This window comes from Oncorhynchus clarkii, chromosome 22 (genome assembly GCF_045791955.1).
Source record: "Oncorhynchus clarkii lewisi isolate Uvic-CL-2024 chromosome 22, UVic_Ocla_1.0, whole genome shotgun sequence".
NCBI lineage: Eukaryota > Metazoa > Chordata > Actinopteri > Salmoniformes > Salmonidae > Oncorhynchus > Oncorhynchus clarkii.
This window is the reverse complement of record NC_092168.1, coordinates 37,283,975-37,308,436: the sequence shown is the minus strand read 5'-3', so window position 1 is coordinate 37,308,436 and position 24,462 is coordinate 37,283,975. Positions and strand designations below refer to the sequence as shown.

Genomic DNA, 24,462 nt, shown 5'->3' with positions numbered 1-24,462 from the left:
TCGGCCATAAAACCTAAAAGATGAAGAAGAAGCTTAGTCTTCCCAACCCTGAATACAGGTTGTGGGTGATAGAAAACAACCCTCAAAAAGTTGGATATCCCCACACTGACTGGATTCCAGAAGGGATTACACATCACCTTGCGAGCCAGCTAATGTGACTTGCAGACCTGATGTGGCCTGTAAACCATGAGTTTCAGGCCATTGTATTATACTCTCAGGAAAAAAAGGTTTAGATTTTTTCCTAAAGGGGTACAAACAATTGGTCATCCGTTTTATATTTAGTTACAAGTGCATAATTGTACCCCAGTTCATTCCTCAAGCCACATCAGGCCTGCAAGTAGGGTTGCAAAATTCTGGTGAATTTGCAACCTTACCTGCAAGTCACATTATGCTGGCTTGCATAGTGATTAAAAAGAACTACCTGCAAAAGAGCCTACTGGGAAATATGATAATGATTGGCATGGTTTTGGTTCAAAGTGATATATGTGACTTTTGGGCTCTTGTATTAGGGTAAGAGTAGGCCCTCAACTAACACTAACAAATACAGTCATGGGTGGTAACTCTATAACTTACTCAAAAGGCAAGGCACTCTGGGAAATATTTGAATAAGGCTTTACACTACGAAGTGTGTTAATTTAACACTGTTGAAGTGTCTATATGGGACCAAACACGTTCAGTGTTGATTTAACACTCTCAGTGTTATTATTATAATTTTTTAACACTGCAGAATTTGCTGTGTCGAGCTACTGCTTAGGATATGGGTGATGTTCTTACCTAGAGCTACTGCTTAGGATATGGATGATGTTCTTACCTAGAGCTACTGCTTAGGATATGGATGATGTTCTTACCTAGAGCTACTGCTTAGGATATGGATGATGTTCTTACCTAGAGCTACTGCTTAGGATATGGATGATGTTTTTACCTAGAGCTACTGCTTAGGATATGGATGATGTTCTTACCTAGAGCTACTGCTTAGGATATGGATGATGTTCTTACCTAGAGCTACTGCTTAGGATATGGATGATGTTCTTACCTAGAGCTACTGCTTAGGATATGGATGATGTTTTTACCTAGAGCTACTGCTTAGGATATGGATGATGTTCTTACCTAGAGCTATTGCTTAGGATATGGATGATGTTTTTACCTAGAGCTATTGCTTAGGATATGGATGATGTTTTTACCTAGAGCTACTGCTTAGGATATGGATGATGTTTTTACCTAGAGCTACTGCTTAGGATATGGATGATGTTCTCACCTAGAGCTATTGCTTAGGATATGGATGATGTTTTTACCTAGAGCTACTGCTTAGGATATGGATGATGTTTTTACCTAGAGCTACTGCTTAGGATATGGATGATGTTTTTACCTAGAGCTACTGCTTAGGATATGGATGATGTTTTTACCTAGAGCTATTGCTTAGGATATGGATGATGTTTTTACCTAGAGCTACTGCTTAGGATATGGATGATGTTTTTACCTAGAGCTACTGCTTAGGATATGGATGATGTTTTTACCTAGAGCTATTGCTTAGGATATGGATGATGTTTTTACCTAGAGCTACTGCTTAGGATATGGATGATGTTTTTACCTAGAGCTACTGCTTAGGATATGGATGATGTTTTTACCTAGAGCTATTGCTTAGGATATGGATGATGTTTTTACCTAGAGCTACTGCTTAGGATATGGATGATGTTCTCACCTAGAGCTATTGCTTAGGATATGGATGATGTTTTTACCTAGAGCTACTGCTTAGGATATGGGTGATGTTAGATGTGAATGGCTTAGTTTGTACAGTATCTAACAGACTGGGACTACGCTTGTCTGTGGTGCGTTGCTTGTTTAGAGCTTGGCTTGGACCAGTCTTGACAGGAAGGAGTGCAGCCAGGGACAGAGAGCAGGAAATGCAAACTGACAAGCAGCTAAACGTAATAGCTACACTTTGGTTTGGTTGGACATGACAGGCTCGTTACAACGAGAGAGAGAGAAACAGGCAAAATGGACTGGACACTATCCTGATATGACACTGATACTAGAACTGGCCTTAAGATGACAGGAGGAGTGGTATAAGAACTGTGAAGAGGGGAGGTAGAGAAGTAGGGAGGTAGGGAGAGAGAGAGGGAGGGAGAGGGAGGGGAACGTATGTAGAGTGAGGTGAGTGAAGTGGAGAGAGCCAGGGAGACAACAGTGCTGAAGGGTCAAGCTATAGAGATGAAAAGAGGATTGTCTGTGACAGTGCCAGGAGGTCCGGAGGAAACGCGGTCAGGGAGCAGGAAGTCTGTGTCTGTCTCTGTGTCTGTCTGTCTCTGTGCCTATCTGTCTGTCTGTCTGTCTGTCTGTCTGTCTGTCTGTCTGTCTGTCGCTCTGTCTGTCGCTCTGTCTGTCGCTCTGTCTGTCTGTCGCTCTGTCTGTCTGTCGCTCTGTCGCTCTGTCTGTCTGTCTCTGTCTATCTGTGTCTGTCTCTGTGTCTGTCTGTCTCTGTGCCTATCTGTCTGTCTGTCTGTCTGTCTGTCTGTCTGTCTGTCTGTCTGTGTCTGTCTGTCTCTGTGCCTGTCTGTCTGTCTGTTTGTCCCTCTGTCTGTCTCTGTCTCTGTCTGTGTCTCTGTCTGTCTGTCTCTCTCTCTCTGTCTCTGTCTATCTCTGTCTCTGTCTGTCTCTCTCTCTGTCTGTCTCTGTCTATCTCTGTCTCTGTCTGTCTCTCTCTCTGTCTGTCTCTGTCTATCTCTGTCTCTCTCTCTGTCTGTCTCTGTCTATCTCTGTCTGTTTCTCTGTCCCTGTGTGTGCATTCTTTCCCTGGGAGGTTGTTGGATGCGGTCCCTGGTATGGCTGCTGTATTCATGTGAGCCAAGGCGTAGCTAGCAAGCAAGCGCTGAGGCAAACTGGAACAAACAACTTTCTAACAACGTAATGCCTTTTGCTCTGTTGCAGCTCTGGTGTCACGTTTCAGCTGGAACTCTGGGTTTCAGCGGTTTCAGCGGTTTCAGCGGTTTCAGGCCAAGCTGTAAAAGGGTTGTTATTCCATCCTGGGCCTTGTTTAAGGTTTCTCCATCAAAGTGCAGATTATCCACCACTTGAACTGATTTACAACATATTTACAGTAGTGCAAAACACAGAGTTAGGACAGTGTACCTACCTCATGTGGTGAAGTGATTACACAATAACCAACCATCTGATGTGTTTCTCTCAGTGGTGACGTCCTGTTTTTGTGAATGTATTTTTCTTATGAATGTCTCAAATCAAGGAAATAATTTACAAGGTAATTTATAGTACCTGTTTTTTTCTACATAGTAGACAATTACTTATGTTCTTCTGACATGAAAGACCTGCTGAAGGGTAGTATTGAATGATGGACACCCATGAGTCTCTGAATGCCTTGCGGTTTGTTCAGTAGCCTACTGTAAGTGAATGTCCCTTTAGAGAAAAACATCACCGTTTTAGGATATACATCCATCCAAGATCTGATTAGTCATCCCCTAGGTACTAATTACATCCATTTTGAATACATGACACAGCTCTCTCTACTGCTTTTCCCCGCCCGCTTAAACCCTTCCAAACCAGCCCAGATATGCATCTATGGTCCTGCCCTGAGAGAATGGAACATACTGCATTCTGGGAGATAATATTTGTGGTGCTCTTAATGTGCTGGTTGTGGGAGGCGCAGGGATTGTATTTGTGTCTAAATATAGCCTCCGTGGTGCCCCTGTCCTCAGTTAAAGTACAAGCTGATAATCTATGTTTAAACTGATGAGGTCTGGACTGGTTCATATGATCTGCTTCGCCTGTGTCTGTGTCAACCAGCCAATCCGGGATCACACAGAAAACAGACCGGGGACTGGACATTACAGTGTAATTCCCCTGACATAACCTGAACAGAGACAAAAAAGGACAGAGTATTTTGTTGCCATCACTTGACATACAAAACATGTATCTAAGTACAACAGTGGTACTGGTGGAGCTTCCATTTTCAATCAAGTCACTCTTGGATGATGAAGAAAACAAATTATGAGAATGCAGCCTTTAAGTTGTCGTTGTTTATTTGTCTTGGTTCAAACCCTAGAATGGTTATCCACATCCACACAGATCCTAGATCAGTTAAAAGGCAGCATCCCCCTCCTCTGCTATGCTCCTATGCTCTACCCTCCATAGGTAAAGGTAAGTAGTAGCTCCAGCTAAGAGAGACCACAGTCACTGGATTCTCAGGTGTAAGCAATATGGGAGTACAGGCCTTCTGGGAGTAGCTCCAGCAATACGGGAGTACAGGCCTTCTGGGAGTAGCTCCAGCAATATGGGAGTACAGGCCTTCTGGGAGTAGCTCCAGCAATATGTCTTGTCCCCAGGCATGGCTGCTAATGGTAAAGCATGGAGCATGGATCCGCCACGCTGATCCTCAATGCAGGGCCACCACAGGGGTGCGTGCTCAGTCCCCTCCTGTACTCCCTGTTCACTCATGACTGCACGGCCAGGCACAACTCCAACACCATCATTAAGTTTGCTGATGACACAACAGTGGTAGGCCTGATCACTGACAACGATGAGATAGGGAGGAGGTCACAGACCTGGCCGGGTGGTGCCAAGACAACAACCTCTCCCTCAATGTGACAAAGGAGATGATTGTGGACTACAGGAAAAAGATGACAGAGCACGCCCCCATTCTCATCAACAGGGCTGTAATGGAGCAGGTTGAGATCTTCAAGTCACCAACAAACTAACATGGTCCAAGCACACCAAGACAGTCATGAAACATATTCCCCCTCAGGAGACTCAGGGACTCAGGAGACAACTGCTCGGCCTCCGACCGTAAGGCACTACAGATGGTAGTGAGTACGGCCCAGTACATCACTGGGGCCAAGCTTCCTACCATCCAGGACCTCTATACCAGGCGGTGTCAGAGGAAGGCCCTAAAAATCGTCAAAGACTCCAGCCACCCTGGTCATTGACTGTTCTCTCTGCTACCGCACGGCAAGCGGTACCGGAGCGCCAAGTCTAGGTCCAAGAGGCTTCTAAACAGCTTCTACCCCCAAGCCATAAGACTCCTGAAGAGCTAATCAAATGGCTACCCAGACTAATTGCACCTCCTCCCACCGCCCCACGCTGCTACTACTCTCTGTTATTATCTATGCATAGCCACTTTAACAACCCTACCTGCATGTGCATAATTATCTCAATTACCTCGACACCGGTGCCCCCGCACATTGACACATTGACTCTGTACCGGTACCCCCTGTATATAGCCTCCACACTGACTCTGTACCGGTACCCCCTGTATATAGTCTCCACATTGACTCTGTACCAGTACCCCCCTGTATATAGCCTCCACATTGACTCTGTACTGGTACCCCCTGTATATATCCTCCACATTGACTCTATACCGGTACCCCCTGTATATAGCCTCCACATTGACTCTGTACCGGTACCCGCTGTACATAGCCTCCACACTGACTCGGTACCCCCTGTATATAGCCTCCACATTGACTCTGTACCGGTACCCCCTGTATATAGCCTCCACATTGACTCTGTACCGGTACCCCCTGTATATAGCCTCCACATTGACTCTGTACCGGTACCCGCTGTACATAGCCTCCACACTGACTCGGTACCCCCTGTATATAGCCTCCACATTGACTCTGTACCGGTACCCCCTGTATATAGCCTCCACATTGACTCTGTACCGGTACCCCCTGTATATAGTCTCCACATTGACTCTGTACCGGTACCCCCTGTATATAGCCTCCACATTGACTCTGTACCGGTACCCCCTGTATATATCCTCCACATTGACTCTGTACCGGTACCCCCTGTATATAGCCTCCACATTGACTCTGTACCGGTACCCCCTGTATATAGCCTCCACACTGACTCTGTACCGGTACCCCCTGTATATAGTCTCCACATTGACTCTGTACCGGTACCCCCTGTATATAGCCTCCACATTGACTCTGTACCGGTACCCCCTGTATATAGCCTCCACACTGACTCTGTACCGGTACCCCCTGTATATAGCCTCCACACTGACTCGGTACCAGTACCCCTGTATATAGCATCCACACTGACTCTGTACCGGTACCCCCTGTATATAGCCTCCACATTGACTCTGTACCAGTACCCCCTGTATATATCCTCCACATTGACTCTGTACCGGTACCCCCTGTATATAGCCTCCACATTGACTCTGTACCGGTACCCCCTGTATATAGCCTCCACATTGACTCTGTACCGGTACCCGCTGTACATAGCCTCCACACTGACTCGGTACCCCCTGTATATAGCCTCCACATTGACTCTGTACCGGTACCCCCTGTATATAGCCTCCACATTGACTCTGTACCGGTACCCCCTGTATATAGCCTCCACATTGACTCTGTACCGGTACCCCCTGTATATAGCCTCCACATTGACTCTGTACCGGTACCCCCTGTATATAGCCTCCACATTGACTCTGTACCGGTACCCGCTGTACATAGCCTCCACACTGACTCGGTACCCCCTGTATATAGCCTCCACATTGACTCTGTACCGGTACCCCCTGTATATAGCCTCCACATTGACTCTGTACCGGTACCCCCTGTATATAGCCTCCACATTGACTCTGTACCGGTACCCGCTGTACATAGCCTCCACATTGACTCTGTACCGGTACCCCCTGTATATAGCCTCCACATTGACTCTGTACCGGTACCCCCTGTATATAGCCTCCACATTGACTCTGTACCGGTACCCGCTGTACATATCCCCGCTACTGTTATTCACTGCTGCTCTTTAATTATTTGTTTTTCTTATCTCTTACTTTTTTCTTAATATGTATATTTGAGGTATTTTCTTAAAACTGCATTGTTGGTTAAGGCTTGTAAGTAAGCATTTCACTGTAAGGTCTACTACACCTGTTGTATTCAGCATTTCACTGTAAGGTCTACTACACCTGTTGTATTCGGCGCATGTGACAAATAAAATTCGATTTGATTTGATGGAGCTGGTCTGTGTGTCCCCAGGCAGGGCTGCTAGTGGTATGGAGCTGGGCTGTGTGTCCCCAGGCAGGGCCGCTAGTGGTATGGAGCTGGGCTGTGTGTCCCCAGGCAGGGCTGCTAGTGGTATGGAGCTGGGCTGTGTGTCCCCAGGCAGGGACGCTAGTGGTATGGAGCTGGGCTGTGTGTCCCCAGGCAGGGCTGCTAGTGGTATGGAGCTGGGCTGTGTGTCCCCAGGCAGGACTGCTAGTGGTATGGAGCTGGGCTGTGTGTCCCCAGGCAGGGCTGCTAGTGGTATGGAGCTGGGCTGTGTGTCCCCAGGCAGGACTGCTAGTGGTATGGAGCTGGGCTGTGTGTCCCCAGGCAGGGCTGCTAGTGGTATGGAGCTGGGCTGTGTGTCCCCAGGCAGGACTGCTAGTGGTATGGAGCTGGGCTGTGTGTCCCCAGGCAGGACTGCTAGTGGTATGGAGCTGGGCTGTGTGTCCCCAGGCAGGGCTGCTAGTGGTATGGAGCTGGGCTGGGCTGTGTGTTCCTGTGAGACTCATGTGAGCCTGTTTATCTCTGAAGCTGCTCTTTTTTTTAGGGGCGGCAGGGTAGCCTAGTGGTTAGAGCGTTGGACTAGTAACCAAAAGGTTGCAAGTTTGAATCCCCGAGCTGACAACGTACAAATCTGTTGTTCTACCCCTGAACAAGCAGTTAACCCACTGTTCCTAGGCCGTTATTGAAAATAAGAATTTGTTCTTAACTGACTTGCCTAGTTAAATAAAGGTAAAAAAAAATGTAAACAAATTCCAGTGCTGCTCTTTTTCCAAATAGCATTGAAGTTCACTTAGATGTTTTGTTTGTGTCTTTCCAATAGGAAATATATTTCTATTTTTGCTAGGTGATGATTTGGTTGGGCCACATTTTCTGAGTGCTGTCCTGAGGCTCTATGGGGTTGGTTTGGGTTAGTGAACCGAGCATCAGAACCAGCTGACTGAGGGGACTCTTCTCTTGTTTCATCTCTTGACATTGTAGAGCTGTGTGATGAAATTTGATGGCTCTTTTTTCTATTAGAGTAAGGAGGGGGTATTGGACAAATTCTGCTCTACATGCGTTATTTGGAGTTTTTCTTTGCACTTGCAAAACTCTGCATGCAGCATTTCTACTGGATGTTTGTCCCATTTGGTAAATTCATTATTAGAGAGGGGACACCATACTTCGCTGCCATATAGTGCAATTGGTTCTATAACTGATTTGATTTATTTTTTTGACAGATTCTAATTGGAATTTTGATTTTAATGTTCCTTTTAATGGCATAGAATGACCTCTCTCTCTTTTTTGTCGATTTCTCTCTTTGTCTATCTTGCTCTCTCTCTCACTCCTTCTCTCAGTGTCTCACTTTCTCTCTCACTCCGCTGTGTCTCTTTTTCTCTCTCTCTCTCTTTTGCTCTCTCGCTCTCTCTAACTCTCTCTCTCTCTCTCTCTCTCTCTCTCTCTAACTCTCTCTCTCTCTAACTCTCTCTTTCTCTAACTCTCTCTCTCTAACTCTCTCTCTCTCTCTCTCTCTAACTCTCTCTCTCTAACTCTCTCTCTCTCTCTCTCTCTCTCTCTCTCTCTAACTCTCTCTCTCTCTAACTCTCTCTCTCTCTCTCTCTCTCTAACTCTCTCTCTAACTCTCTCTCTCTCTAACTCTCTCTCCCTCCCTTCCTCCCCTGCCCTCTTTATCTCCATCTCATGATGAAAGGAACTAGTATTTCAAAATATATCATGACCTAATGTTAGTCCCCTCCCTTTTTAGGTTCAAGTAATAGTAGTTGTGAGGTCAAACGTGGATCCGTTCATTGATAGCAGCCTCAAAACATACTGACTATTGAATACTCCTTTAAATGGCATAGCATGTTCTCCTGAAACCCTTCAAGCGTTCACAGTCAAACGTCAGAGACTTAGTTACGGAACAGAGAGCCACAACGTCCCTGAGAACCGCGATCCTAGTGTCAAGCCAACCTGACTCCCAGGCAGTCCCACCATGGCTTGGCCTAGTCCTGAAATCGACCTGTCGCTGCCACTCTTTGTCTCCAGATTGAATATAGAAAAGTGAAACTGGTTGAGCAGATCAGCTCATCTTCATCCATACTGTATACTGTTGTGAATGTATCCCGTCCCACCAGCCCAGGGGTCTATAGACTGACAGATCAGTTACCTTGTTCTCAGGGAAAATGACATGCCTCAACACATTCTCTCTCAGTGTTGGGTGAGGACAGCCTCTGTTCTGCAACACCATTGGGACATAAATGTGTTTCATTAGCATAGATAACTAACACTCAGCACAGTCACATTGTCAGAAATGATTGTCTTTTTCAATAGCACTTTAGCGCTCATCACAGCACAGTCAGTCAGTCACGTAGTCAGGCCATTGGCATGATAATGGGGCTGATGTATCAGTATAATATTGATACGATAAGGTGCTCTGGTGGCTGCTATTACTGTAGAAAATCAGAATGTCTTGCCAATAAAAAGGTACCATTGAATTTAATGGACCAGTTGCAATTAGCCCTTACTTTGAGCCACTTCGGTAACAGTGGTAACGGCTGATGCCATTCAGGAAAAGAGGTTCAGCGTGGCTATTGGAGAGGGGTGCAATCATGACTTTCAGACTATCCTATAATTCTTCCACTTTATACCTAGTTGTATTACTTAAGGGTGAAAAAAAATGTAGCTTTTTATTCAACTATCTGTTCATTAATGTCTGGTTGGCTGTACGTTTTTATTAGATTTTTTATTTCACCTTTATTTAACCAGGTTACTGATACTGTGCACTGTGCTGAGTTCAATGTCTGGTTGGCTGTAAGGTACTGAGCACTGTGTTGAGTTCAATGTTTGGTTGGCCGTAAGGTAAACACATTTTCAGTAAACAAATTGACAACAGACTTTCAGCACGCTTATAGGGAAGTAGACTCAACAAGCACAGCACTTACACAAATGACTGATGATTGGGTCAGAGAAATTGATGAGACAATGATTGTAGGGGCTGTCTTGTTTGACTTCAGTGCAGCTTTTGACATTATTGATCATAGTCTGCTGTTGGAAAACGTATATGTTGTGGCTTTACACCCCCTGCTATAATGTAGATAAACAGTTACTTGTCCAACAGAACACAGAGGGTATTCTTTAATGGAAGCCTCTCAAATATAATCCAGTTAGAATCAGGAATTCCCCAGGGTAGCTGTTTAGGCCCCTTGCTTTTTTAAATCTTTACTTTGAGTAAAGCCAGTGTGTCTATGTATGCGGATGACTCAACACTATACACGTCAGCTACTACAGCAACTGAAATGACTGCAACACTTAACAAAGAGCTGCAGTTAGTTTCAGAATGGGTAGCAAAGGAATAAGTTAGTCCTAAATATTTCCAATTGTATTTGGGACAAATCATTCACTAAACCCTAAACCTCAACTACATCTCATAATGATTATCTGTAGAAATTGAGCAAGTTGAGGTGACTAATCTGCTTTGAGTAACCCTGGATCGTAAACATGCTATGGTCAAAACATATTGATGCAACAGTAGGTAAGATGAGGATAAGTCTGTCCATAATAAAGCGCTATTCTGCCTTCTTAACAACTCTATCAACAAGGCAGGTCCTACAGGCCCTAGTTTTGTCGGACCTTGACTACTGTTCAGTCGTGTGGTCAGGTGCCACAAAGAGGGACTTAAGGAAATTGCAGTTGGGTCAAAACAGGGCAGCACGTCTGGCCCTTATAAGTGCATGGAGAGATAACATTAATGACATGCATGTCAATCTCTCATGGCTCAAAGTGGAAGAGAGATTGATTTCATCACTACTTATTTTTGTAAGAGGTGTTGATAAACTGAATGTACCAGACACCCATACATGCCACCAGAGGTTTCTTCACAGTCCCCAAGTCCAGAACAGACTACGGGAGGCGCACAGTACTACATAGAGCCATGACTACATGGAACTCTATTCCACATCGGGTAGCTGATGTGGAATCAGATTTAAAAAACAGGTAAAAATACACCTTATGGAACAGCGGGGACTGTGACGAGACACATACAAAGGTACAGACTCATGCATACACATTCATTGTGATATTGTTGTATGGTGGTATCAAACATTTTGTATTGTAGATACAGTAGTGTAATAATGTTATATGATGTACTGTTTTATCTTTTGTTTTATATGTAAGTGCTTTAACCTCTAGCGTCGAGCAATCCCGTATCCGGGAGCGTAATCATGGCCTCAAGCTCATTAGCATACCGCAACGTTAACTATTCATGAAAATCGCAAATGAAATGAAATAAATATATTGGCTCACAAGCTTAGCCTTTTGTTAACAACACTGTAATCTCAGATTTTCAAAATATGCTTTTCAACCATAGCTACACAAGCATTTGTGTAAGAGTATTGATAGCTAGCATAGCATTAAGCCTAGCATTCAGCAGGCAACATTTTCACAAAAACAAGAAAAGCATTCAAATAAAATAATTTACCTTTGAAGAACTTCGGATGTTTTCAATGAGGAGACTCTCAGTTAGATAGCAAATGTTCAGTTTTTCCAAAAATATTATTTGTGTAGGAGAAATTGCTCTGTTTTGTTCATCACGTTTGGCTAAGAAAAAAACCCGAAAATTCAGTCATTACAACGCCGAACTTTTTTCCAAATTAACTCCATAATATCGACAGAAACATGGCAAACGTTGTTTAGAATCAATCCTCAAGGTGTTTTTCACATATCTATTTGATGATAAGTCATTCGTGTCAGTTGGGTTTCTCCTCTGAAGCAAATGGAAAAATGCATGCAGCTGGAGATTACGCAATAATTGCAACGGAGGACACCAAGCGAGCACCTGGTAAATGTAGTCTCTTATGGTTAATCTTCCAATGATATGCCTACAAATACGTCACAATGCTGCAGACACCTTGGGGAAACGACAGAAAGTGTAGGCTCATTCCTTGCGCATTCACAGCCATATAAGGAGACATTGGAACACAGCGCCTTCAAAATCTGGGGCATTTCCTGTTTGAAATTTCATCTTGGTTTCGCCTGTAGCATCAGTTCTGTGGCACTCACAGATAATATCTTTGCAGTTTTGGAAACGTCAGAGTGTTTTCTTTCCAAAGCTGTCAATTATATGCATAGTTGAGCATCTTTTCGTGACAAAATATCTTGTTTAAAATGGGAGAAAAAAAAAATATTCAAAAATTAAAAGAGCAACCCCTATATCGAAGAAGTTAATATGTTTGGACCCCAGGAAGAGTAGCTGCTGCCTTGGCAGGAATGTCTGGTTTGCTGTAAGATACGGAGCACTGTGCTGAGTTCAATGTCTGGTTGGCTGTAAGATACGGAGCACTGTGCTGAGTTCAACGTCTGGTTGGCTGTAAGATACTGAGCACTGTGCTGAGTTCAATGTCTGGTTGGCTGTAATATACTGAGCACTGTGCTGAGTTCAATGTCTGGTTGGCTGTAAGATACGGAGCACTGTGCTGAGTTCAATGTCTGGTTGGCTGTAAGATACTGAGCACTCTCTCTCTCTCTCTCTCTGCATTTCTCACTCTCTCTGTCTCTGTGTGTCTCCCTCTCTCTATGTCTCTGTGTGTGTCTCTATCTCTCTCTCTCTCTCTCTCTCTCTCTCTGTGTTTCTCACACTCTCTATCTCCGTGTCACTCTCTCTCTCTCTCTGTCTCTGTGTGTCTCTCTCTCTGTCTCTGTGTGTGTCTCTCTCTCTCTCTCTCTGTGTGTGTGTCTCTCTTTGTGTGCATGTGTGTGTGTCTTGCAGTATCCTGTTTGCAGATATTGAAGGGTTTACCAGTCTGGCGTCCCAGTGTACTGCCCAGGAGCTGGTGATGACTCTCAACGAACTGTTTGCCCGCTTCGACAAGCTGGCTGCGGTGAGAGCACACACACACACACTCTCTCACACACACACTCTCTCACACACACACTCTCTCACACACACACACACACACACACACACACACACACACACACACACACACACACACACACACACACACACACACACACACACACACACACACACACACACACACACACACACACACCACAAGGCTGGATAAGCAACCGGTACATTTTAACGTCATACCAAGGACAAGCTCAGCTTCTCAGCTATGTGTTCTGGAAGTCACAAAGAATGATTACTAAAGCTTTCCATTAAAGTTTTTGTTAGATTTTTCTCTTAAGTTGCATATGATCACCCTGTGTTTTTCCACCCCCACTACCCCATTAACTTTATGGCCTTGAATGCTAAATAACAAAGAATCAAGCACACACACACAATAGCCTATGTTGTGTCTTTTACAGTACACAAAAAAATGGGGGTTCCTCAAGGGTTCTTTGGGAAGGGTGATGCTTCTGTGTGGAACCATACTGACCCAAAGAACACTGAGACCTTCAATGGTTCTTTGCCATTAAAAAAAATGTTATTTTCTCTTTTAGTGATAATTAAAATGTAGGGGTGGCGGCTCATTTGAATATTTGGGGTTTGTTCACAGCTATTTTTGTGCAACCGTGAGTGAGAGTGTCATTTCAGTTGATCTAATATGTTGTGCTATGCCAGTACATGTTATATTTGACAATGGCCAGTGATGGTGTCTTGTGTCTTGTGAAAGACTCACGTTTGGCCTTGTGTTAATTGAGAATGATTGACTAAGTCAATAGTTCTCATTCTCCCCTCAGGGACTCCCAGCTGTTGCAGAGCTAGCATACCTGATTCAACTTGTGAATAAACACAATACAGTTTTTTTCGATTGCTAAACGACAGTGGACACAACTGGAGTCACATGTGCAAAACTCTAACTACAGTCTGCACAGCAGCAGTTCATGTGGACCAAACTCTAGTTCGTTTTTCATTGCTTGAACACAGTTTTCAAAACTCTACACACTTATCCCATGACTTTTACCACAACCTGCACAACACTGTGGATTTACAGCACTTTGTTCAAATGCTAACACACTGCTGTCAAAACTGTGAACCACACATTCAAAACGGAATACATTTCAGCCTTGTGCCTTTCAAACACTGCTGATTGCAATTTCAGCTGAAAGGCTAAGCAGGTGTCTTGTTTTAGACTTGTTAGTGAACACACACACATATTACAGTATATATAGGTTGAGCTCAGAAAGACTCATTTTGGAAATGGAACAAGGAAGATGGGTTCGTGGAGGGAGAAGGGTGGCAGGGAGAGGGCGAATGCATGGAGGAAGACAAAGAAGACAAAGAGCTGATATTTCAGATGAAATAAGGGCTACACTTATAGACCATGTCGTGAACCATGGTCTCTCATTGAGAGAGGCAGGGTTGAGGGTGCAACCCAATCTGCAAAGATCCACAGTGGCATCTGTAATGCGAATTTTCCGTCATGCAAACAGGTGAGAGTTACATCCTTACAGTAAATGAAAACATTACAGGAATCTATTTTGTATTGCAATTATAGAATATTTACACATATATATATATATTACAGTAAGTTTGACTGTAAAATATATTTTTACAACAGGACCCAAAGGCTGCCCCCAACAGGAGGAAGAGGAAAAATATTTTCAGATGCGCAGGAAAATGCTATTGTTGACATGGTTGTTGTCAACAATGCAATGCAATAAAACTCTATTCAAGATAGAGTGCTGGCTGATAATGATATATTTGAAAATGTTAATTCTGTCAGCACAACAACTATTGCTCGAGTCCTAAAGAAACACCAAGTTACAATGAAACAGTTATACACTGTACCGTTCGAGAGAAACAGTGAACGGGTAAAAGAGCAAAGATACCAATATGTCCAGGTAAGACGTCTGAGGTTACGTACACAGCTATACAAAATATTTACAGTAAAAAAAAAACACTAGCATTTCTACAGTAAAACTGTGCACTTACTGTTTTTCAGAGAGTAATGGAGGTGGAAGCACTGGAAAGACCACATTCATTTGTATTAATCGATGAAGCTGGATTTAACCTTGCCAAAACACGGCGCAGAGGAAGGAATGTTATAGGTCAAAGGGCCACTGTGGAGGTTCCAGCCCAAAGGGGGGGAAATATCACCATGTGTGCTGCAATGGCCAATGATGGTTTGCTTCTCAACACACCACTCATTGGCCCATACAACACAGAAAGGCTTATAGCTTTCCTAGAACAGCTCTATGCTCAGCTAGTGCCAGCAGAACAGGGGGAGCCAGTAAGAAACCCCCAAGTTTTTGTCATAGTTTGCGATAATGTTGCTTTTCACCACTCTGCAGCTGTCACAGATTGGTTTGCAGCACATCACAGATTTATGGTTTTGTACCTGCCTGCATATTCACCTTTCCTCAACCCAATAGAGGAGTTTTTCTCTGCCTGGAGGTGGAAAGTGTTTGGTCACCACCCACATGACCAAATGTCTCTTTTGGAAGCCATGCGTGCCGGATGTGAGGACACGAGTCCAGAGGACTGCCAGGGATGGATAAGGCACTCCAGAAGGTTCTTCCCCAGGTGCATGGCAAGAGAAAACATTAGATGTGATGTTGAAGAAAACCTGTGGCCTGATGCTAGAGAGAGGCAGGATTAGCCCCTCAATTATTTGTTTGAATTACAGTATGTACTTTTAGTTTCTACCTTTTTTTTCTCATTACTGTAATTCCGTAAATTACTACAGACTATTGAAGCAAACTGCTAATTTTCATTTACCTTAAAGAATTGTTATGTTCTAAAAATGTTAATAAATCATGTGAAAGAATGTCACTCTTTTCTTTGAAGAATATATTACTTTGTATGAAGTCTGAAATTGTTCAAACTGTAAAGATGAAAAGTTTGTATTTTCTGTATTGGTGTTTGATGCTAGTGTTTTTACTCTCAGTGTGTTCTGAGTGACAGTGTGTGTTATCTCAGTGAGGGTTGTGCCTAGCGTTTGGCTGCACTGAGCGTGTTTTGAGCCATGTGTTAAGAGTTGTGTTGCTTGGAATGAGTTTTGCAGGTGATGTGAACTGTTTAGCTCAGGTGACTGTTGGTAGTGCAGACTGTAGTTAGAGTTTTGCACATGTGACTCCAGTTGTGCCCACTGTCGTTTAGCAATCGAACAAAAACTGTAATAGAATCTGAATAAAAACCCTGTATGGTTCTACAAAGAATCTTTGAGATTGAGAAAGGTTCTTTACAGAACCATTATCTATAAATAACCATAAAAAGGGTTCTATATAGCCCCAAAAAGAGCAGAATTTTGGTGTTACATAGAAGCTTCTTTTAATGGTTCTTTATAGAACCTTAGGAAAGGGTTCTTTATAGCACCATACTGGCTCCATTTAGAACCTTATGAGTATGGCTCTTTATAGAACCATCAAAAAGGGTTCCGCTTTGGTGACAAGCCAAAGAACCCTTATTTGGCACTATATAGAACCATTTGTTTTTAGTGTGTAAAACAGCGATAATGGAGTGCAGTAGGACTTCCTCCTCACAAAGCTCTGTTGTTTACAGTGAGGAGGGAAATAATTGCACATAGTTATTAATAACAGTATTTTACACTGTAGGGAAATTGTATTAAAAAAAAGATAAAATTGTTTTATAAAACTATTTATAACATACAGTATAAAGAGGGCTTTTTGCAGTACCAATTCCCAGAAAAGGAAGAACAGTAATTCCTTGAACATGCCTTGACGTTCCCACTGGGAACAATTCGTTTCCGATGTCGTTCAACACTAACAGATGTGAAAGTCCAAACCCTTAACATATCTATGGCATGAGGAATATGGTATTTAGTCTTGGTATTTATTCATAAGTGACAGTACATTATAAATGGGTAACACTGCTCTGTATGAATCATACCACATACATGCCAGATCTTCAGTTTCATCCCAAGTGTTGGTCAAATGTGAAGCCAGAATTCTGTAGCCTAGAGACAGTATATTTGTCAGGTTTTAAATGCTAAGGAATTATTTTACATTGACATTTTAGTCATGAAGCTTTTATCCAGAGAGACAATACAAAGTGCATTTCAATAAGCAATAATAATAAATATTGTAATCATGGTATGTAAAACCCTCTACTGTATAAAGGAAATGCTATTAACACACTAACACATTCTGTGTACGTGTGTGTGCATGCATACATGTGTGTCTGTGTGTCCAATACGTGGGCTTGTATTACTATCCTCGTGGATACCTGAAATCTCGCAAAGTCCCCACAAGGACAGCAAAACCAGGACAATTCTCCCTCTTGGGGTTGTGGGGAGCCCACAAGACAATGGCTATTTTGGGCTTAGGGGTTAGGTTTAGGGTTGAGTAAAGGTTAGGGTTAGGGTAAGGGTAAGGGTTAGGTTTAGGGTTGAGTAAAGGTTAGGGTAAGGGTAAGGGTTAGGTTTAGTGTTAGGAGTTAGGGAAAATAGGATTTGAATAGAAATAGATCATGAAAGGTATGCTGTCTGTGTGTCAATAGGAAAACCACTGCCTGCGTATTAAGATCCTGGGAGACTGCTACTACTGTGTGTCTGGGCTGCCAGAGGCCCGGGCCGACCACGCATCCTGCTGTGTGGAGATGGGGGTGGACATGATCGAGGCCATCTCGTGAGTATGACATGGCCACATACAGTGCCTTCAGAAAGTATTCACACCCCTTGACTTCTTCCACATTTTGTTGTGTTACAACCTGAGTTCAACATGGATTAAATAGATATTTTTTCAAACCCATCCACAAACAATACCCCACAATGACAAAATGAAAACATTTACATTTACAGAAGTATCCAATTGTTCTGCTGAAAGGTGAGTTTTTCTCCCAGTGTCTGTTGGAAAGCAGACTGAACCAGGTTTTCCTCTAGGATTTTGCCCGTGCTTAGCTATATTCCGTTTCTTTTTACCCTAAAAAAACTCCCTAGTCTTTGCTGATGACAAGCATACTCATAATATGATGTAGCCATCACCACGCTTGAAACATTTTAAAGTGGTACTCAGTGATCTATTGTGTTGGATTTCACATCAAATCAAATCAAATGTTATTTCTCACATGAGCCGAATACAACAGGTATTCTACCTTACCATCAAATCAAATCAAATTTATTTATATAGCCCTTCGTACATCAGCTGATATCTCAAAGTGCTGTACAGAAACCCAGCCTAAAACCCCAAACAGCAAGCAATGCAGGTGTAGAAGCACGGTGGCTAGGAAGAAACCTAGAGAGGAACCAGGCTATGAGGGGTGGCCAGTCCTCTTCTGGCTGTGCCGGGTGGAGATTATAACAGAACATGGCCAAGATGTTCAAATGTTCATAAATGACCAGCATGGTCAAATAATAATGATCACAGTAGTTGTCGAGGGTGCAGCAAGTCAGCACCTCAGGAGTAAATGTCAGTTGGCTTTTCATAGCCGATCATTAAGAGTATCTCTACCACTCCTGCTGTCTCCAGAGAGTTGAAAACCGCAGGTCTGGGACCGGTAGCACGTCCGGTGAACAGGTCAGGATTCCATAGCCGCAGGCAGAACAGTTGAAACTGGAGCAGCAGCACGGCCAGGTGGACTGGGGACAGCAAGGAGTCATAATGCCAGGTAGTCCTGAGGCATGGTCCTGGGGCTCACGTCCTCCGAGAAAAAGAGAGAATTAGAGAGAGCATACTTAAATTCACACAGGACACCGGATAAGACAGGAGAAGTACTCCAGATATAACAAACTGACCCTAGCCCCCCGACACATGAACTACTGCAGCATAAATACTGGAGGCTGAAGCAGGAGGGGTCAGGAGACACTGTGGCCCCATCCGATGATACCCCCGGACAGGGCCAAAAAGGAAGGATATAACCCCACCCACATTGCCAAAGCACAGCCCCCACCATGAAATGCTTACTAACAAGCCCTTAACCAACAATGCAGTTCAAGAAATGGAGTTAAGAAATTATTTACTAAATGAACTAAAGTAAAAAAAAATATATATATATATTAATAATAATAACAATAATGAGTCTATAGACAGGGGTACTAGTACCGAGTCAATGTGCGGGGGTACAGGTTAGATGAGGTAATTTGTACATGTAGGTATGGGTAAAGTGACTATGCATAGATAATAAACAGTGAGAAGCAGCGGTGTAAAAACAAAAGGGGAGTGTTACAATGTAAATAGTTTGGCTGGCTATTTGATTAATTGTTCAACAGTCTTATGGCTTGGGAGTAGAAGCTGTTAAGGAGCCTTTTGGTATCCCTTTCCCCGGTACCGCTTGCCGTGCGGTAGCAGAAAGAACAGTCTAAGTATTGGGTGACTAGAGTCTTTGACTGTAAGGCGCTACAGAGGGAAGTGCGTACTGCCTAGTATATACTAGGCAGTGTATATAGGTCCTGGATGGCAGGAAGCTTGGCCCCAGTGATGTACTGGGCCGTAAGCACTTCCCTCTGTAGCGCTTTACGGACAGATGCCGAGCAGTTGCCATACCAGGCGGTGATGCAACCGGTCAGGATGCTCTCAATGGTGCAGCTGTAGAACTTTTTTGAGGATCTGGGGACCCATGGCAAATCTTTTCAGTCTCCTGTGGGAGAAAAGGTGTTGTCATGCCCTCTTCATGACTGTCTTGGTGTGTTTGGACCATGATAGTTTGTTGGGGATGTGGACACCAAGGAACTTGAAACTCTCGACCGGCTCCACTGCCGCCCCATCAATGTGAATGGGGGAGTGTTCGATGTGAATGGGGGAGTATTTTCCTGTAGTCCACGCTCAGCTCCTTTGTCTTGATCATGTTGAGGGAGAGGTTATTTTCCTGGCACCTCACTGTCAGGTCTATGACTTCCTCTCCATAGGCTGTCTCATCATTGTTGGTGATCAGGCTTACCACTGTTGTGTCGTCTGCAAACTTAATGATGGTGTTGGAGACGTGCTTGGCCACAGATTCGTGGGTGAACAGGGAGTACAGGAGGGGACTAAGCACACACCCCCGAGGGGCCCCCGTGTTGAGGATCAGCGTGGCGGATGTGTTGTTGCCTACCCTTACCACCTGTGGGTGGCCCGTCAGGAAGTCCAGGATCCAGTTGCAGAGGGAGATGTTTAGTCCCAGAGTCCTTAGCTTAGTGATGAGCTTTGAGGGTACTATGGTGTTGAACAGCATTCTCATATAGGTGTTCCTTTTGTCCAGGTGGCGAAGGGCAGTGTGGAGTGCGATTGAGATTGCGTCATCTGTGGATCTGTTGGGGCGTCAAAGTGAATTGGAGTGGGTCTAAGGTTTCTGGGATAACGTGTTGATGTGAGCCATGACCAGCCTTTCAAAGCACTTCATGGCTACCGACGTGAGTGCTACGGGGCTGTAGTCATTTGGCAGGTTACCTTCGCTTTGTTGGAAACAGGTATTATGTAGGTATTACAGACTCGGTCAAGGAGAGGTTGAAAATGTCAGTGAAGACACTTGCCAGTTGATACGCGCATGCTCTGAGTACACTTCCTGGTAATCCGTCTGGCCCCGTGGCATTGTGAATGTTGACTTACTTAAAGGTCTTGCTCACATCGGCTACGGAGAGCATGATCACACAGTCATCTGGAACGGCTAGTGCTCTCATGCATGCTTCAAAGCAAGCATAAAGGCATTTAGCTCGTCTGGTAGGCTCGCGTCACTGAGCAGCTCATGGCTGGGCTTCCCTTTGTAGTCCGTAAGAATTTGCAAGCCCTGCCACATCTGACGATGTAGTAGGATTCAATCTTAGTCCTGTATTGATGCTTTACCTGTTTGATGGTTCTTCTTTTCACTTTGTCATTAGGTTAGCATTGTGGAGTAACTACAATGTTGTTGATCCATCCTCAGTTTTGTCCTATTACAGCCATTAAAATCTGTAACTGTTTAAAGTCATCAATGGCCTCGTGTTGAAATCCCTGAGCGGTTTTCTTCCTCTCCGGCAATTGAGTTAGGAAGGACGCCTGTATCTTTGTAGTGACACCATTCAAAATGTAATTAATAACCCATGCTCAAAGGGATATTACATTTCAGCAAAAAAATTTACCCATCGACAAATAGGTACCTTTCTAAGCAAGGCATTGCAAACCTCCCTGGTCTTTGTGACGGAAGGATCTTACAGATAATTTTATGTATGGGGTACAGAGATGAGAAAATATATGTTTGACAATATTATTGCACACAGAATGAGTCAATGCAAATTATTATGTGACTGTTTAAGCAAATGTTTACTCCTGTACTTATTTAGGCTTGCCATAACAAAGGATTGAATACTAATACTTATTGACTTTTCAGCTTAGAATTTTTTATTAACATTTGTTAAAAACATTCTAAACACAATTCCAGGCCAGTGACACAAAATCTCAATTTAATCAATTTTAAACAGACTGTAACACATCAAAATGTGGAAAAAATAAACCGGTGTGAATATTTTCTGAAAGCACTGTAAACTGTCTATATTATATAAAAGTATATGTCAATGGAAAACAACAGACCTTGTCTGGTCTGGCTCTGTCCAGTACAGCTCACGGTAAAACACCCTTGTCTAGAGAGGATTTGTCTTTAACCCTGGTACTGGAGAGCCACAGAATGTGCAGGTCTTTGTTCCAGAGAGGTGGTAGGAGGCAGGTATGCATTAGTTCCATTGTACTCTACTTTAATCCCAGTACTGAGAAACCAAACAGTTGGCAAGTTCAAATCAAGTTTATTCTATCCCCACGAAGAGGCACTTAGCCTAATTTGTGTCTGCAGAGGTTGAGTCAACGACTTCTCTGAGGTGGCCCTGCCTTAGAACATTAGTTCTGACGTCATAATGAGGTTTGGATGATTACAGTATGCCACCGGCCATATCTAATAAAGAAAGACCACACAAACGCATTGCCCTACTCTCTCTCTCTGACTCCTGTAAGAGGAGGTGAGTCATTATAAAGGACGGGCGGGGCCAGACAGACACTGTGTTCCTGTCCTCTGTCTGCTCTGCCCTGTGGTCAGTCGGTCGGTTGGTCGATCTGTCGGTCAGTCAGTCAAGTGGTCAGTCAGTCGGTCGGTTGGTCAGTCGGTCAGTAAGTTGGTCAGTCAGTCAGTCAAGTGGTCGGTCGGTCAGTAAGTCGATCAGTCGGGCAGTTGGTCAGTCAGTCAGTCGGTTAGTCAGTCAGTCGGTCAGTCGGTCAGCAAGTCGGGCAGTCAGTCAGTCAAGTGGTTGGTCAGTCAAGTTGTCGGTCAGTCAAATGGTTGGTCAGTTAGTCGGTCAGTTGGTCGGTCGGTCAGTCAGTCGCAGTCAAGTGGTCGGTCAGTCAGTCGGTCAGTCAATTGGTCAGTCGGTCGGTCATTCTAGTGGTCAGTCGGTCAGTCAGTCGGTCAGTAAATCAGTCGGTCGGTCAGTCAGTCGGTCAGTATGTCGGTCAGTCAGTCAGTCAAGTGGTCGGTCATACGGTCAGTCAAGTGTTCGGTCAGTCGGTTGGTCAGTCGATCAGTCAGTCAGTCAATCGGTCAGTCAAGTGGTCGGTCAGCCGGTCAGTCAGTCAAGTGGTCAGTCAGTCGGCCGGTCACTTGACTGACCGTCTGACTGACCAACCTACTCACCGACTGACCAACCAACTGATCGACTGACCGACTGACTGACCGACTGACCAGCACAATGACCGACCGACTGACTGACCGAAATACTGACCAACTGACTGACCGACCGACTGACTGACTGACCAACCATTTGACTGACCGACTGACTGACCTACTTACTGACCGACCGACTCACCGACTGACTGACCGACCACTTGACTGACCAACTTACTGACTGACTTACTGACCGACCGACTCACTGACTGATCGATGGACTGACCAACTTACTGACCGACCGACTCACCGACTGACTGACCGACCACTTGACTGACCGACTGACTGACCGACTCACAGACTGAGTTGGTTGGTTGGTCGGTCAGTAAGTCAGTCAGTAAGTCGGTCAGTCAAGTGGTCGGTCAGTCAGTCGGTGAGTCGGGTCGGTCAGTAAGTCGGTCAGTCCATCGATCAGTCGGTTAGTCAAATGGTTGGTCAGGCAAGTGGTCAGGCAGTCGATCAGTAGGTCAGTTGGTCAGTCAAGTGGTCAGTCAGTCAGTCGGTATTTCAGTCAGTATTTTGGTCAGTCAGTCGGTCAGTCAGTATGTTGGTTAGTTAGTTGGGCAGTCAGTCAGTTAAGTGGTAGGTCAGTCGGTCGGTTGGTCAGTCAGTCAGTCGGTCGGTCAGTCAGTCGGTCAGTCAGTATGTCGGTTAGTCGGTCGGTCAGTGAGTTGGGCAGTCAGTCAGTTAAGTGGTAGGTCAGTCGGTCGGTCAGTCAGTCAGTCGGTCGGTCAGTCAGTCGCAGTCAAGTGGTCGGTTGGTCAGTCAGTCAGTCGGTCAGTCAATCGGTCAGTCAGTCGGTCATTTAAGTGCTCAGTCAGTCAGTCAAGTAGTTGGTCGGTCAGTCAGTTGGTCAGTATGTTGGTCAGTCAGTCCGTCAGTCAAGTGGTCGGTCAGTCAGTTGGTGAGTCGGTCAGTCAATCGGTCGATCAGTCAGTCGGTCAGTATGTTGGTCAGTCAGTCGGTCAATCAAGTGGTTGGTCAATCAAGTGGTTGGTCAGTCAGTCGGTCAGTTAGTCGGTCAGTCAGTAGGTCAGTATGTTAGTCAGTTAGTCAGTCAAGTGGTCGGTCAGTCAGTTGGTCAGTCAGTCGTTGAGTCGGTCGGTCAGTAAGTCGGTCAATCGGTCGGTCAGTGAGTTGGGCAGTCAGTCGTTGAGTCGGTCGGTCAGTAAGTCGGTAAGTCAGTCAGTCAGTCGGTCAGTCAAATGGTCTGTCATTCGGTCAGTCAGTCAGTCGGTCAGTCAATCGGTCAGTCAGTCGGTCATTTAAGTGCTCAGTCAGTCAGTCAGTCAAGTAGTCGGTCGGTCAGTCAGTTGGTCAGTATGTTGGTCAGTCAGTCGGTGAGTTGGTCAGTCAAGTGGTCGGACAGTCAGTTGGTCAGTCAGTCGTTGAGTCGGTCGGTCAGTAAGTCGGTAAGTCAGTCAGTCAGTCGGTCAGTCAGTCAGTAGGTCAGTATGTTAGTCAGTTAGTCAGTCAAGTGGTCGGTCAGTCAGTTGGTCAGTCAGTCGTTGAGTCGGTCGGTCAGTAAGTCGGTCAATCGGTCGGTCAGTCAGTTGGTCAGTATGTTGGTCAGTCGGTGAGTTGGTCAGTCAAGTGGTCGGACAGTCAGTTGGTCAGTCAGTCGTTGAGTCGGTCGGTCAGTAAGTCGGTAAGTCAGTCAGTCAGTCGGTCAGTCAAATGGTCGGTCATTCGGTCAGTCAAGTGGTCGGTCAGTCGGTTGGTCAGTCGATCAGTCAGTCAAGTGATCGGTCAGTCAATCAAGTGGTCGGTCAGTCAGTCGGCCAGTCAGTTGGCCGGTCACTTGACTGACCGTCTGACTGTCCGACCGACTCACTGACTGACTGACCGACTGACCGACTGACCAACCTACTACTCACCAACTGACCGACTGATTGACCGGCATTTGGCTGACCAACTGACTGACTGACCGACATACTGACCGAAATACTGACCGACTGACTGACTGACCGACTGACTGACCAATTGACT

General features: G+C 44.7%; 1 protein-coding gene across 2 annotated transcripts in view; it reads left to right on the top strand.

The window, feature by feature from the left end:
* LOC139380844 (adenylate cyclase type 5-like) overlaps positions 1-24,462 on the top strand; it is a 121,265-nt gene that overhangs the window by 69,750 nt on the left and 27,053 nt on the right. For both annotated transcript variants that reach the window (XM_071123946.1, XM_071123944.1), the window contains exons 4-5: positions 12,736-12,847; positions 17,377-17,504. In XM_071123946.1, coding sequence (XP_070980047.1) covers positions 12,736-12,847; positions 17,377-17,504 — 240 coding nt within the window. The remainder of the gene's footprint in view (positions 1-12,735; positions 12,848-17,376; positions 17,505-24,462) is intronic.